This window comes from Porites lutea, chromosome 3 (genome assembly GCF_958299795.1).
Source record: "Porites lutea chromosome 3, jaPorLute2.1, whole genome shotgun sequence".
Classification (NCBI taxonomy): domain Eukaryota; kingdom Metazoa; phylum Cnidaria; class Anthozoa; order Scleractinia; family Poritidae; genus Porites; species Porites lutea.
In genome coordinates, this window is record NC_133203.1 from 19238240 (window position 1) to 19253022 (window position 14783).

General features: G+C 41.2%; 3 protein-coding genes and 1 pseudogene across 3 annotated transcripts; all 4 read right to left on the bottom strand.

Moving 5' to 3' along the window:
- Positions 1-422: 422 nt before the first annotated feature.
- On the bottom strand, positions 423-851 carry LOC140931812 (uncharacterized). The gene has a single exon (XM_073381542.1). The coding sequence runs from the start codon at positions 849-851 to the stop codon at positions 423-425; it is 429 nt and encodes a 142-aa protein (XP_073237643.1).
- Positions 852-869: 18 nt separating this feature from the next.
- Positions 870-1856, bottom strand: LOC140931813 (uncharacterized). Its single transcript, XM_073381543.1, has 2 exons — positions 1250-1856; positions 870-1168 (listed from the first exon to the last, which is right to left on the bottom strand). Exons 1-2 carry the CDS (start codon positions 1854-1856, stop codon positions 870-872), a joined length of 906 nt encoding a protein of 301 aa, XP_073237644.1.
- A 245-nt stretch (positions 1857-2101) lies between these two features.
- Positions 2102-3106, bottom strand: LOC140931814 (uncharacterized). Its single transcript, XM_073381544.1, has 2 exons — positions 2541-3106; positions 2102-2396 (listed from the first exon to the last, which is right to left on the bottom strand). The coding sequence occupies exons 1-2, from the start codon at positions 3104-3106 to the stop codon at positions 2102-2104; spliced, it is 861 nt and encodes a 286-aa protein (XP_073237645.1).
- A 10-nt stretch (positions 3107-3116) lies between these two features.
- Positions 3117-5140, bottom strand: LOC140931816 (uncharacterized; annotated as a pseudogene).
- Positions 5141-14783: the final 9643 nt, after the last annotated feature.

Consider the following 14783-nt stretch of genomic DNA (forward strand, 5'->3'; position numbering starts at 1 on the left):
AGACTGGACGAAAAAACTGCAATGATGTTGCCGTGAACGCTAAAGCGAAATGAATTAAAATAAACGATGAAACTTACAAAATGATCTAAGAACAAAGAAAGTTATGCAGAGAGGTCTAACAGAATATGAATAGCGATAACTGAAAAGAATGTGAAAGGAATGTGCAACTATACAAAGAACTAAACGCTAAACATATTGACGTGGAATGCGGCCGTAACATCTGGCTCCCCTAAGAGTTAGGAAAAACTCTTATGTCCTTAATTCTTAATTAAGCATTAAAGTTCATTGAATATCTCTAAATCTCCATGGCTCCTCTGGCTGGGATATACCCCTGGTCCTCAGTTTTCTTTATTCTCAAGTATTAGCACGAGCTTCTGAATTGGCCTCTCCAACGTTGTCGTTGCCGTTGCAACCTTCACCGATCAGACCTGTCCCTTTGAATCTGGGCGTGAGTCGACAACTCGAGCCATATTCCATTGATTTCTTGGCGCTCTATCATCGGCGATCAATACAAGGTCCCCTCTTTGAAAGTTTCTCTTCGGGTTGTTCCATTTTACTCTCTCTTGTAAGGTCTGGACGTACTCCTTTCTCCATCTTGACCAAAAGACGTTGGACAAATATTGAACCCGTTTCCATCTTCGAAGGAGATAAACGTCGGCCTTCTGGAAGTTACCCGGGGGCGGCATTACGATCTTTGATTTCATCGTCAATAGGTGACTCGGCGTTAAAGGATCCAAATCTCCGGGATCACTTGACGAGACGGTAAGTGGACGGCTGTTGATGATGCATTCTACCTCAGCCATCAAGGTTCTAAGAGACTCATCATCAAGGACGTGACCATATTCTCGCATCAGCGCAGATAAGATGGATCAAACAGATCGTATCTGACGTTCCCAGACGCCACCCATATGAGACACAGCTGGGGGATTCCTTTTCCATTTGATAACCCAATCAGAATTGAAGTCTTTGCTGAGGCGTCTTTGGATGTCATCATGCTCCATCTCCTCTAGGGCTTTCTTAAGCTCTGTCTGAGCTCCCACAGTGTTGGTTCCCTGGTCTGATCTGATCTCGCATACCGGTCCTCTCCTTGCTATGAATCTTCGTAGTGCGTTCATAAAGGAATCTGTTTCTAGCGAGTCTGCTGTTTCGATGTGTACTCCTCTACTGGCTAAGCAAGTAAATAGCACCCCATAACGTTTGACTTCTTTCCTGCCTTACTTTATTTGAAAGGGACCAAACAGATCGACACCACAATAAGTGAAGGGAGGGGCAGATGTTATCCTCTCCTCCAGCAGATCAGCCATCTTCTGTTCACCGGTTGTTCCTCGAAGACGACGACACACAACACACTTGGAAATGAGATGTCTCACAGCAGAATTCGCGCTAACTATCCAATATCGGCTTCTAAGCTCGTTCAACGTTATGCCTCTGCCAGCATGAGCGTCACGAATGATAACCTCGACGATGAAACTCTTCTTAGGGAGGATAACCGGATGCTTAAAGCTTTCCTCGAACTCCTGTGAATTACCCAGTCTACCACCAATGTGGATGAGTCCATCCTTGTCTAGAAAGGGATCAAGGCGGAACAGGGTACTTGACTTCCTAATTTCAGACTTCTTCGCTTTCGCGAATTGGCGATCGTCCTTGGAATATGCTCTTTGAATCTTCTGTAAGGCTCCCATTTCCTTGGGAAACGCTCTACTCTGTATAAGTCTAAGAATGGTCTTCTCAGCTCTGTCTAACTCTTCTACCCTCAGAGGCTCGGCTTCAACCTTTGTGGCATTTCCACCTCTCCTTGTACCATCGTCAGTAATACCTAGCTTGGGCTTGAGACGGATTTCTTCAGTCGGTGCCATTTGGAAAATCGGTTAAGTCTCATCAGAAAATCTTCGCTCTCATCGACGTCCGTGCTGTGTACCAAGATCCTTTTAACTTCAGGGTCTTCTACAGGGATATCATCTAGGTCATCAGGGAGTTGAGGCCACTCACTCTCAGGTAGCCGTAAGAAGTTTGGACCTGTAATCCAACGACACTGCGGGGATAATTCTTGACCGTCAAGACCACGGGAAGCGTCGTCTGCAGGATTCCTTTTGGACGTAACTTACCTCCACTGGTAGGGGTTTGTCGCGTCTCGTATCGTCTGAAGACGGTTGGCGACAAAGACCTGAAAACGCTTCTTTTCGTTACTTATGTACTTTAACATGGTTGTGCTGTCTGTCCAGAAGTGCTTGCTACTAACAGGTTCGTCTAGCTCTCTGGCGATCATCTCTACCACACGAACTGATACAGTGGCTGCGGTTAACTCTAAACAAGGGATAGTCATGGTCTTCACGGGAGCAACTCGAGCCTTCCCTATAAGGAATGCGCAATGGACGTCACCTCTCTCGTTTTCCATTCTAAGATAAGATACTTGATCATAACCAGTCGAACTTGCGTCAGAGAAACTGTGGATCTGTCTCGACACGACGACCCCAAAGTTATTGGGCTTCAGACATCGTTCCATAGAGAAACGCTCAAGTGCAGGCAACTGGCCTCTTCACCTTTCCCAACATACGCAGAACTCTTCGCAAATCTCGTCGTCCCATCCTAGCTTTGTTTGGCACAGATCCTGCAATATCTTCTTCCCGACTAACAGGAAGGGCGCAGCTATACCCAGAGGGTCGTAGACGGAAGATATGGTTGATAGTATTCCCCTCCTTGTTAGTAGCTGGTCTTTGATGACAAACATGAAACCGAACATGTCCGATTCGATCGCCCACTGGACACCAAGAGCTCTCTCCACTGGATAGTAATCACTTCCTAATTCTAACGATCTAACTTCTGGGGCGCGCACTTCTTCCGGGATACTTTCGAGAACGTTTTTGCTGTTGCTGACGATCTTGGCCAAATTAAACCCTCCATGGGCACAAGCCTGGTGAACATCACGTATCCTGATAGCGGTATCTTCTTTTCCTTCAGAGTGCAGACAGTCGTCAACGTAAAAGTTCTTTCGCAGAACATCTGCGGCCTCTGTTCCAACAATCTTTTCCGCGTCATCTGCGGCTTTTCTCAGCGTGAAATTTGAGCAACTTGGTGACGACACTGCGCCGAACAAGTGGACGTTCATTTGATATTCTTCAAGGTCTTGTGTTAGGCCACCAAAGGAAGCGAAGGAAGTCTCGCTGGCCTTCTGGCACGCGGACTTGATGGAACATTGCATCAATGTCCCCCATAAACGCAATAGGCTCTTCGCGAAATCTTGTAAGGACACCAACAAGTCGATTTGTCAGGTCAGGCCCTTGTAACAACTTGTCGTTGAGCGATGTTCCTCCAAATTTAGCGCTACAGTCGAACACCACCCTTATCTTGTTCGGCTTCTTGGCATGGTAAACGCCATGATGGGGTATGTACCAGACTTGGCCCGTCTTTGCAGGAATAAGATGAGACGGTACCTTCCGAGCAAATCCCTTGGCAATGATGCTGCTCATAAAGTTAACATAGTCCTTGTAAAACTTCTCATTCATGATAAGCTTCTTTCTTAACAATAGTGCTCTTTGAAGAACTTGTTCTCTGTTATTAGGAAACCATTGGCTGTCAACGCGGAAGGGAAGGGGAATTTTATAATGATGATCTTCCTCGTGATGAATTCCCTGACTGACTATCTTCAGAAACTTCATGTCTTCTCCTGAATATTCTTTCTCCGTATCTTCCGTTCGTTCACTGAAGTCCAGTTCGAGCATCTTGTTGAGTGCTTGTGGAGTGACGATCTCCTTAACTCTGCTCTCTACCATGAAGTGGTGGTCGAGGTGTCTGCCTGAACCAACTTCCGTAGCAGCAACTCTATGGCAATTGACATTTGAATGCTCCGTTTTGCACATGTACAGAGGCCCCACTATTGCCCACCCTGCAAACGTCCTGATTGCGAAGGGACCACCATCTTCACTAGCTAATACGTCTATAGGTTCGAGAGCTTTCGGGCAGTTTGAGCCAATCAGAAGACTAATCTTGACATTCGGTAACTGTGTAGGCAGCTCGCTGGCTATGTTTCTGAGATGTTTCTAACGATGGGCAAGTTCAGGCGTAGGCACATTTGGGGGTGTGCAGAGGTCTTCTTTAGTGAACATCTTCGGTAGCTGTATGGGATTCTTTCCCTTTAAGTCCATGACGATTAATCCATTCAAGACCTTAGAGTCGTGCAACTTTGTACCATTGACAGTCTTCACCATGAGCTGTGTATTCACGCCCTTCACCCCCAAGGTGGTCGCGATATCGTCGATAACGAACGAACCGATACTGCAGGTGTCAAGCATAGCGTAAGTGAGGACTTCACTTTCAGCAGATTTCAGCCTAACAGGAACGACAGGAACGGCGGTTACTGATTCTTCGGTGCCTACAGCATTGCAGAGGGCTTCTTCCACCTCGGTGTGAGCATTTAAAACGTTCTCCTTTGGTTGCGGAGGAGTAGAGCGAACCTGTTTGGAGGCCTCCTGATTAAGGGCGAGGCTATCATCATGTAGACCCGTTGGATGTCGACGTGAGCAGCTCTTACAGGTCCTTCGCTGGGCACAACCGTTGGATCTATCTCCAGGACTGTAGCAGGCAAAGCAGAGTGATTTCTTCTTTAGGAAGTCCTTCCTTTGTGACAAGGATTTGTTCAAGTAGTCTTGACAGTCGTCCAAATCATGGTTCTTGTTGCACAACTTACAGAGGTTAATGGGAGTGCGTGAGCCTGACTGTTGGTCAGCGGTCACATCTGTCGCGTGACTGGAGTCGTGATGTGAAGTAACATTATGGTTCCCAGGCGTTTTAGACTTGCCAAAGCTTTTACCTCTGCCTTTGCTGGAACGATCAGGTCGATCTGAGGTACCATCCAAACGACGGAGCACTTCACGAGAGAAGACTGGGTCGGTCGCAATTCCCGCTTCTGCATTAACGAAGTTCACGAAGTCGGCAAAGGAGGGGATCACTCCACCCGCCACTCTCCTTTTATTTGCTTCTCGGCGCCATCGGTCTTGAAGCGTAAATGGAAGCTTGGTTACCATGCTTTGCAAATTGTGAGGATGGTTTAGGATAGACAGGTAGGTTAGAGTTGACATCGCGCTCCGGCACTGACTTAGGAAGATGGAGAATCTGTCTAATGCCAACTCGTCCCCTGGCCGGATGCAGGGCCACTCATTAATTTTCTTGAGATAGGCGTTGGATATCTTGTATGGGTCCCCATACTTTTCAGTAAGGAGCCTTTTGGCCTCTAGGTACCCACTGTGTCTATCAAGGTGAAGACATCCTTTGATTAGGTCCTTGGGTTCTCTGTGTAAATACTGCTCTAAGTATTGCAGACGCACATCATTCGCGCTGACCTTAGCCTCTACTTGCGATTCAAAACTTCTTATAAAGGTAAAGTACTCCAAAGGATCGCCACTAAACTTGGTCAGTGTAAGAGAAGGCAGTAAACTCTGTTGTTGTTGCTCCGCTAGTAATTCTGTTAATCTGTTCTGTTGTTGAAGGACTTCACAGAACTGCTTAGTGCTTTGATGTGTGTAGGCCATGTATCGAGGTTCACTCGCGAAAGGTTCTTGTTTCGGTTGTCCTAATGGCTCTTTATCTTGCTTCATTTCCTCGATGTGAAACTCAGGTGCAAAAGGATTCAGACTTGGATGCTGCATTGGCTTAGGAGGAGTTTGTATCATAGGAGCGTCATATAAATCAGCGGTAAAGCTCACTTTGGTCATAGTGTTAGACGTAACGGTTGGAGACGTGTAAGCGCTTGAGGTAGTCGGAAGAAATGGCCCAGATGAAGTAGATGCCTGTACAGAAGAATCTTTCGGAGACAATTCTTGACGACCAGTCGAATCCGCATCGCCGACACCCCTTTCAATTTCAGCGAACACACCCTCTCGCACGCGAGCAACTGCCAACTGCTCTTCATGGCGTAACTTCTCGACTCTCAACTCCAACTCTTTCCTTTTATCCAACATTGCAACTCTGGCCATTAACTCGGCGGCTTTGGCTTTCTCTTTCGCTCTGCTTGAGGTAATCGAACGGCTAGAATGTCTAGATGATGCCTTTGAACGATGCAATGTGGAATATATCGAGCCAACTTGAGATCTTGTTTCCAAGGTATGTTCGATTGTCTCTTTCGCCGTTGAAATCCAGAGTACAGTTTTGTCCAAAAAGTCGTTAATCTTTTCACTCTGATTAATATACCATTCGTTCGCGACGTCCAAATCCTCCTCGGACTCAAGATCAGTTAAAAGAGCAGCGAAACCTGACTTGAGCTCCTCCACGGAAAAACGAAATGAAGTTAAATTCCTCTCGACGACGTCCACATTCTCCTCATCAGTCGCCAAACTATCGATTTCCTTCATTTGACGTTGGATTCTTCTAAATAAAGTCTGGCAATCCGTCCATCGAACATGAACGATAAATGCTTTTCCCTTTTCTGTGCGCTGCCTTCGCCTTGTTACACCGGTTGCTAAAGCAGCATTTGCGAAATCCAAGCTGTCGCTTTCTGTTCCAACTTGTTCCTCAATTGGATCCATAACGTTTCAACGAAATATTATAGCGAATTATCCAAGGATGGTCCACAGTTCCAACTCGTCTTTATTACAATTATAACGAATTACGATTACGGTTGCTAAAGGCGAAACAAAAAATACAAATTACTAAGGAATTGAAATTACAGCTATGAAACGACGAAAATACAGGAAACGGAAAGAAACTAAGCGAAAATACTTACAAACGTTGTGTGACTAGAAAGTTGAACGGAAAAAAGGTACGATGGCGAACAAGACTGGACGAAAAAACTGCAATGATGTTGCCGTGAACGCTAAAGCAAAATGAATTAGAATAAACGATGAAACTTACAAAATGATCTAAGAACAAAGAAAGTTATGCAGAGAGGTCTAACAGAATATGAATAGCGATAACTGAAAAGAATGTGTAAGGAATGTGCAACTATACAAAGAACTAAACGCTAAACATATTGATGTGGAATGCAGCCGTAACAGTTTCTAATGGTACATACCTTACTGTCTCACACTAAGAGCACCTAGGCTCGGCTAAAGCTCCTCATTTTACAAGAAACAAGATTCAAGTTGCTTGAAATCAGGCATAGGTCTCTAAACTGTAGATATATTTAACAATGAAAACATTGGTCATTTCGTGGGTGTTTACTTTTTTATGATGGTATGCGTTTTCTTCCTGGCCAGCCAACTTTGGCAACGGGTCAACATTGCACTCTAATAAAAAATTCCACCGTTTGTGTTATATTTTGGAGTGCAACCAATAAGACCTTTGTATGTGGCATATTCTTATAAGCAACAGATGGACTCAAGTTTGGATGCGTTTTAGAGTGATTAATACGGGCTGCCCATGGTGTCTCCTGTTCTACATTGCCTCTGTAAGGGGTTGATCCTGAAAATAAAAATGCGGTTAAATAATACCATTATTTTGTGGTAGGAACTGAAACATGTTAATATTGTAGATGGCAACCAACCTGATATTGAGATGTACCATGTGCTTATGCCACTTGTTGCCTTGCGCTCTCAATATCTATGAGAGTGCAGGGTGTCTGTGCCTCTGCATCTCTCTCCTCCCTTTTAGCGCCCTCCTCCTTGTCCACTCTTTCTCCTTCATACTCCACCACCACCTCTCCCCTCTCTACATCCCTGCTGGCGAATGCACTAATCCCAGCATTTCTGGGATTGCTTTGTACAGAATGAAGCTATCATAGAGAAATAGCATAAAGAATAAGCAGTTTTCATATTATTTTTTGCCATAAACAAAGACCTTAGAACCATTGAGACAACTGATACTCCTGTCTTTGTCCAATACTTAAGAAGAAAAGAAAGAACGAAAATACTTTTTATCATCATAGTGGCGGATTTCCCCACCTAACCCCTCTTCACTGGAACGCACTTATTCAGAGAGTTCTAGCTTCGATGCAAGTACATTGAAGTCGTATTTTAGGGAGCCAAATCTTATTGCACTTGCTCTTTTCTGCAAGGCTTTTTGGCTAGAAGTTTACAGATTTCAACTTCAGTTTTTTTCCTCGCATTTTCTAGTTCTTTCAAAACATTCCAAGGTTATCACAAGTTTGACATTTGTCTTGCCTCGCCGTTTCAAAACTATGGAAGTCTCTAAATCCCTGGATGAACAAATTTCAAAAGGTTGAAAAACTGATTATGTGACCATTTTTGTCTTTAATTCAGGGTTTTTCCTCACAAATTCATGCCACATTTTCCGCATTAGAAGGTTGGAGTAAAGGTATTTTCTTCTATGGGTCCTCGCGCGGCAACAATGGGTGGAATTCACTCTCTTTGTGTGACAGAATTAAGTCAGTAACCTTATGTTTAGCCTCCAACTAAAGCTCCCAGGAAGTTTTTCTGCCTCATTTGTCGAGCTCTATTGAAGGACCCACAAGGTTCATTTTTTGAAGTAGTATTTTGCTATGACAGATTCCGAAACACTTCCGGAATGCCGTTTGACATGCAACTCCAAGCGTTGGGCTGGTTTATGATACGTCATGTTTACCCATTGGCATAACTCCAACTTTCGTAAGCTTTGAAGAGACAGTTCTGTTTGTTGTAGGTTTTCTAATGAAGCATGTTCCTTTAATCTTGTATAAACGCTTTCATATTACATACTGGACCCCTTGTTAATAAGCATCCGCTCTCATGGCATGTAAATAATAATGTCTCTTCAAGCTGTATATATATATTTAACAATGAAACCATTCGTCATTTCGTGAGTTGTTACTTTTATATGATGGTATACCTTTTCTTTCTGGCCGGCCAACCTTGGCCACAGGTCAACAGTGCACTCTAATAGAAAATTCTACCGTTTGTGGAATATCGTGGAGTGCAACGAAAAAGACCTGTGCACGTGGCGTATTCTTATTAGCAACATATGGCCTCAAGTTTGGATGCGTTTTAGAGTGATTAATACGGGCTGCCCATGGTGTCTCCTGTTTTAAATTGCCTCTGTAGGGGGTTGATCCTGAAAATAAAAATGCGGTTAAATAATACCGTTATTTTGTGCCAGAAACTCAAACATCTTAGTATCGTAGATGGCAACCAAGCTGACACTGAGATGCACCATGTACGTATGCCACTTGTTGCCTTGCGCTGTCAATATCTATGAGAGTGCAGCGTCTCTGTGCCTCGGCATATCTCTCGTCTTTTCTAGTGCCTTCCTCCATGTCCACTCTTTCGCCTTTGTACTCCACCACCACCTCTCCCCTCTCGACATCCCTGCGTTGATCCCAGCATTTCTGGGATTGCTTTGTACAGAATGAAGCTATCATAAAGAAATAGCATAAAGAATAAGGTGTTTTCATATTATTCTTTGCCATAAACAAAGACCTTAGAACCTGTCACTTAAGTGCTTTTGTGGAGGTAATGTTAAAATGCTGCTTAAAAGATGACTTCACATAAAATCTCCCTTAGATAGGCTTTAATTCGTTTTGTGATTTGCCATTGATACAATTGTTTCCCCCCTTTTTTGGCCAATAGTTGAAAAAACAGCAGAGAATGAAAAACGTTTTATCGTCATAGTGGTAGATTTCGCTACCTAACCCCTCTTCACTGGAACGCACTTATTCAGAGGGTTCTAGCTTTGATGCAAGTACATTAAAGTCGTATTTTAGGGGGGCAAATCTTAACACACTTGCTCTTTTGTGCCAGGCTTTTTTGGCTAGAAGTTAACAGATTTCAACTTCAGTTGCCTCATTTCCAGTTTTCTTCCTTGCAATTTTCTTGTTGTTTCAAAACATTTCAAGGTTATCACAAGTTTGACTTTTGTCTTGCCTCGCCGTTTGAAAACTAAGGAAGTCTCTTACTTCCTGGATGAACAACTTTCATAAGGTTGAAAAACTGATTATGAGACCATTCTTCTCTTTAATTCAGGGTTTTTACTCACAAATTCATGCCACGTTTTCCACATTAGAAGGTTGGAGTAAAAGTATTTTCTTTCGTGCGAGGTTAACTGCGTTACTTTTTGAAAAACCTGGTAGAAAAAATTTCAGAACGTTAACTGATTAATAGACTTTAACCGGGTTAATTTTTCAGGGATCTTGACTCAATTTAGACAAGCACGAGTCAAAGACATTCAATGTCATGTGGTTTTGTCTTTTTTCACTCCCTTGGGGCCCTCATAGCTCTCACCGAAGAGCGACTGACCACATTGGACCCCGTATTACTGATAGACCCTGATAAAACGAGGTAGACTTCTTAAAAGTCTTAATTAAATTATGTAAAAAAGAAAAGCTAAAATTGGAGCCAAATATGTAATTTTCCAAACCGTTGTACCTTTGTGCATGGTAAAGCCAACATTTGGACCAATTAGTTAATTGGAAATAACTACCAATTCGAGGCCCTGCTCTATAGCCCCCATAAAAGACCTCTACTTCTTGAAAGTCAAGAAAGACATGCTCCTTTTAAGCTCACTCACTTTACCTACACTAAAGCGAGAGATAAAATTATCGTCAATACATGACTAACGTTAGTACTCCACAACAAAGTGACTATTCATTTGAACATCAAACCCCTACAGAACCTCACGCGGCAAATGTCAAAGTGTTAGATGTGCTTAGTACTTTTAAGGAATGGGAAGTTGTCACAGTTTAAGGCAATATTTTGGATTTCAAAGACCAGCGTATAGTTGGAAGTCCCAGCAAAAAACTTAGGCTTATGGAAGCGTTCCTTGACGATGGATCTGGGAGGATTCCCATAGATATTTGGGGATCTCACATTGAGAACGTCAAAACTGGTAGGTATAAGAAACAATCTAAGAAAGTTGCAACATACGTTCTTTGTCGCTGTTTGGAATAGAAAGGTGCAGTAATCCAGAGTATTTCCCCTGTTTCTTCTGGGATGGGATAGGTCGTGGACATATCTGATGGTGGTTTCTTCGACCAGCGTGACTTTCGGCTCGAAAGTGTCTCCTGGTGCTTTCCATTTCTGTGTAGTCAATGGCCGTTTGATAGATGTTGCAGAAGATTGTTTATCCACTGAAGTAGTTGAAGAGATCTTTTTGAGCGTTTCTGTCGAATTTTGGGAAGGATCTGACGTTGTACCTTTCTGGTTAGGCGTGGCCAACTGAACACGACAGATGTTGGTTGGAAAATGGCGGTTAAGTTTTCTGAACACACTTTTATAGTAGAATGTAGGATTGAAAATCCTTGATTTTGATTGGTTTCTTTTCAACCTTACCTCTTAGAAACAGGGTAATCAACTGCAGGATCATATTATTAGCTCGGGAACTGCAGCCCATTAACAACATTGAATAAAAAGGCAATTAACTAGTGTTGTTGAACAGTTCTAATTGTAAGGTGACAGTTTGTAGGATAAGAATCTGTCCCCTTTCACTGTGAATTTAGAGTCCTACGTACAAGAATACTTTAATAAAAATGGCCTTGAAAAACATGACCGAATTACTGCGTTGTTCATCCTCCATTCATGTAGTTGTATACGCAATAGCAGTGAAAATGCATTGAAGTTCAGTGTTTAGAAATCTGAAGTTTTCGCGGGTATATAACAAAATAGGCAAACATCACATCAATTAAAGGACATTTAACCAATGTCATTAAACGGTTTAAATTGTAAGGTGACAGTTTGTAGGATAAGAATCTGTCCCCCTACACAGTGAATTTAGAGTCCTACGTACAAGAATACTTTGTTAATAAAAATGGCCTTGAAAAACATAACCGAATTACTGCCTTGTTCATCCTCCATTCATGTAGTTATATAGGCAATACCAGTGAAAATGCATTAAAGTTCAATATTTAGAAATCTGAAGTTTTTGCGGGTATATAGCGAAACAGGTAAACATCACATGAATTAACTGCATTGTTGAGGTGTGATTTTACATAAAAGGTCTAATTATTACTTCATGATGATCAGTGTTGTATTGAGTAGGTCCTGGATTCTTCTCAACATCTTTACTTAGTTTGAAATTCACATAATTGGTCATATGACTCACACAATTGCAAGAGAACAATGATAAATATCGACGTGCTTTACATTTTAGTTTCATTATCCTGTGATACTGCCTGCTAGTACAGAAAGACAACAAATAAGCTCTCTTGGGTATAGCCATTTTATCGAAGTTAATTATCTTTGGATCCTGTTTGTTATTACATTTACATTGTGCATGATAAAGTTTTCTCACCTTATTAACATAGCGATGGAGCTTTGAAGGCAGGTACGTGAAACGTTGAAATAACAACAACGTACAATGTAACTTTTAAAAAGACAGAAACGTGTTGCATTTTATGACTGGTGCCAGGCCCCGGTAAATATTACCTGCAAATTAAATATAGTACATGCAAACTAAAAATTGTGCTGCAAATTGAAAATAGAAAACATATTGATGCAAATTAAAAATGAAATGTCCTGCTCGCACATAATGAGTGAGTCTTTAAAATTCATTAGCATACATTACCATACCAAGTTAAAAAATAACTGCAACATATACAATACAACCAAGGGATCAGTTTTTTGAGGGAGACATTCTCTCACCTGACAATAAACATACAGTCAAGACAAAAAGACCTGTCCGTATGTTATATGAAAATATTTTGTTACAAACCTAGCCTGTGTAGCAGGCACAGAAAGAGTAGGAAGGGGGGATGAGGGAGGTAAGCATGAAAAAGGAAACAGGTCTCTTACCCTCTCTGCCCAATCCCTCTTCCTTTTTCCCTTTCTCCCAATCCCCTACCCGTTTCTACTACACCTGCTGCGCAGGCTACTGGAAACCAAAAGTACAGCCATGCAGCAACTTACCTGCCATGCAAGAAACCCTTTTTGACTTGATGAAGTTAAGTTAGGTTCTGCAAACATAATCAAGAGAAAGCAACACACTAATTATTTGTAAATTAATATAAAATACATGTTGACAAAAAAAACATATATACAGCCTTGTTACTAAATATAATTAGACAACATCTTTAACAGACTGTGTATATCTTTCCAGGATTAGTGAAAAGGATTGTAAAAAAATTTTTTTTTAATGAGAAAAAATTTTTAAAGTCCTCGAGGCATTTGAAATATTCTGAAAAACCTACCAAACAAGTACAGGTAGTAGTGCATACCTTTTTCCATGGCATAGTCAGCCCAGCCAACAAAGAAGACGTATCCAACTGACATATTTTGCAAAACACTGCTCTCTTCGTTAGTAATCTTCTGGTGTCTCAGTATGCCTCTCTCAAACAAGTGACGGCAAGCATCCAGGTATTCAGTGACTTTGCCAACTTTTTTGGCATGCGCTGGATTATTCTCCATGTTTTCAGAAAGCTCCGCAATGACTTAATTTTGCTTCAAAATGACATTAAAATAAAATAAATGTATAAATATTCACTAAATAGACAGGGCCTTGTAATAAATGACTTTTTCATTTTGCTCATTAACTATAATTTTTAACTTTAACAGACTGGCTGAGAAAGGGATCTTACTTTGATGTATGTAGACCTTACGACGGAATTCATCAGGAAATAGAGTAATTATAATTTTCAGTGGACAAAAGCCTTGTACCAGAATAATTTAAAGCATATTGCATTCTCTTTTACATTTTTCAAGGGCTAAAGATGAAATTCGTTATTGGTAATAACACCAAAGAAAATTTCTTATGGGAGCCCGAGAAAATAAAAATCAACTTTTACAAAATGACATCTTACACATAAAAATTTTCAGAATTTTACCTGTGTTTTCACAATTCTTGTGAAATTTTACACTTGTTTTCTCAGGCTCACATGAGAAATATTCCTTAGTGTTATAATTTACAGATAACTAATTATATCTATAGCCTTTGAAAAATGTAAAAAAGAATTAAAATTATTCTGGTACAACATTTTTGTCCACTGAAAATTAAAATTACTCAATTTTCTGATGGATTCCATCTTAAAACGTAAAAAACTGCAACTACATGCACACTACATAATGTATACAGCTGTTGGCCAAGCTATTGTAGTTTCTCCACTTCATGACTTAAAAAAGAGGAACACCAACCTGCATGATTTTTGCTGGTTTCACATTAAGTCTTGTCCAGCAGTCTCTGTAAATGTGACGATAACACAGCTGTGGCACCTGTCTCATTTTACCATTTTTAGCCCTTGTCATTTCCCTCTGCCACAAATCTTTCAACACTTGCCATCCAAAGTTAACTTCGTAGAGGTCAAAATCTTTTCTTTGGGTACCATTAATTTACTCTATGAGAGGAGTGTAGTGCTGCTATGAGACTTTTCAACTTAAAGGAAAATAGGTTTGTTATTACACTAATTGAGATCTGAATAACGTCATCAAATGTATTTGGGAATAACAAGAAGCTGTAGGTCTTTTCCTTTGAACTAGCTTCCACAAAACATTAGGGGAATCAGCATACGGCATTATATCAGCATACGTATAATGTATGCATGTACAAAATAACATCCTAGACATCAGGTTTGTCAACTTTAAGGATCCCTCTAGATTCTATTAAAAATACCAGTCAAGCTCAATATTTCAAATAAAAATAGTTTTTGGTTCTTCTTATGCTGAAGAGATGAAGGTTTATTCCTCTCCATGTGAAAAGTTACAAACACTCAAGCCTGAAAATACATTATTATTATTATGCAAGAGCACAATGCAAATTTAAGTTGCGTTGCCAAAAAAATTGAGTTGAAATACAATTTAACATAGTAGCCTGATATGATGGACAGGGAATGAAAAATAGCTTTTCATTGGTCCATGGATTTAGCATCCATGTGTTCACATGATGTGGCTCTTCTGCATGGAGATCCTTGTTTATACCGTATGCCCCACTTTTTCCTG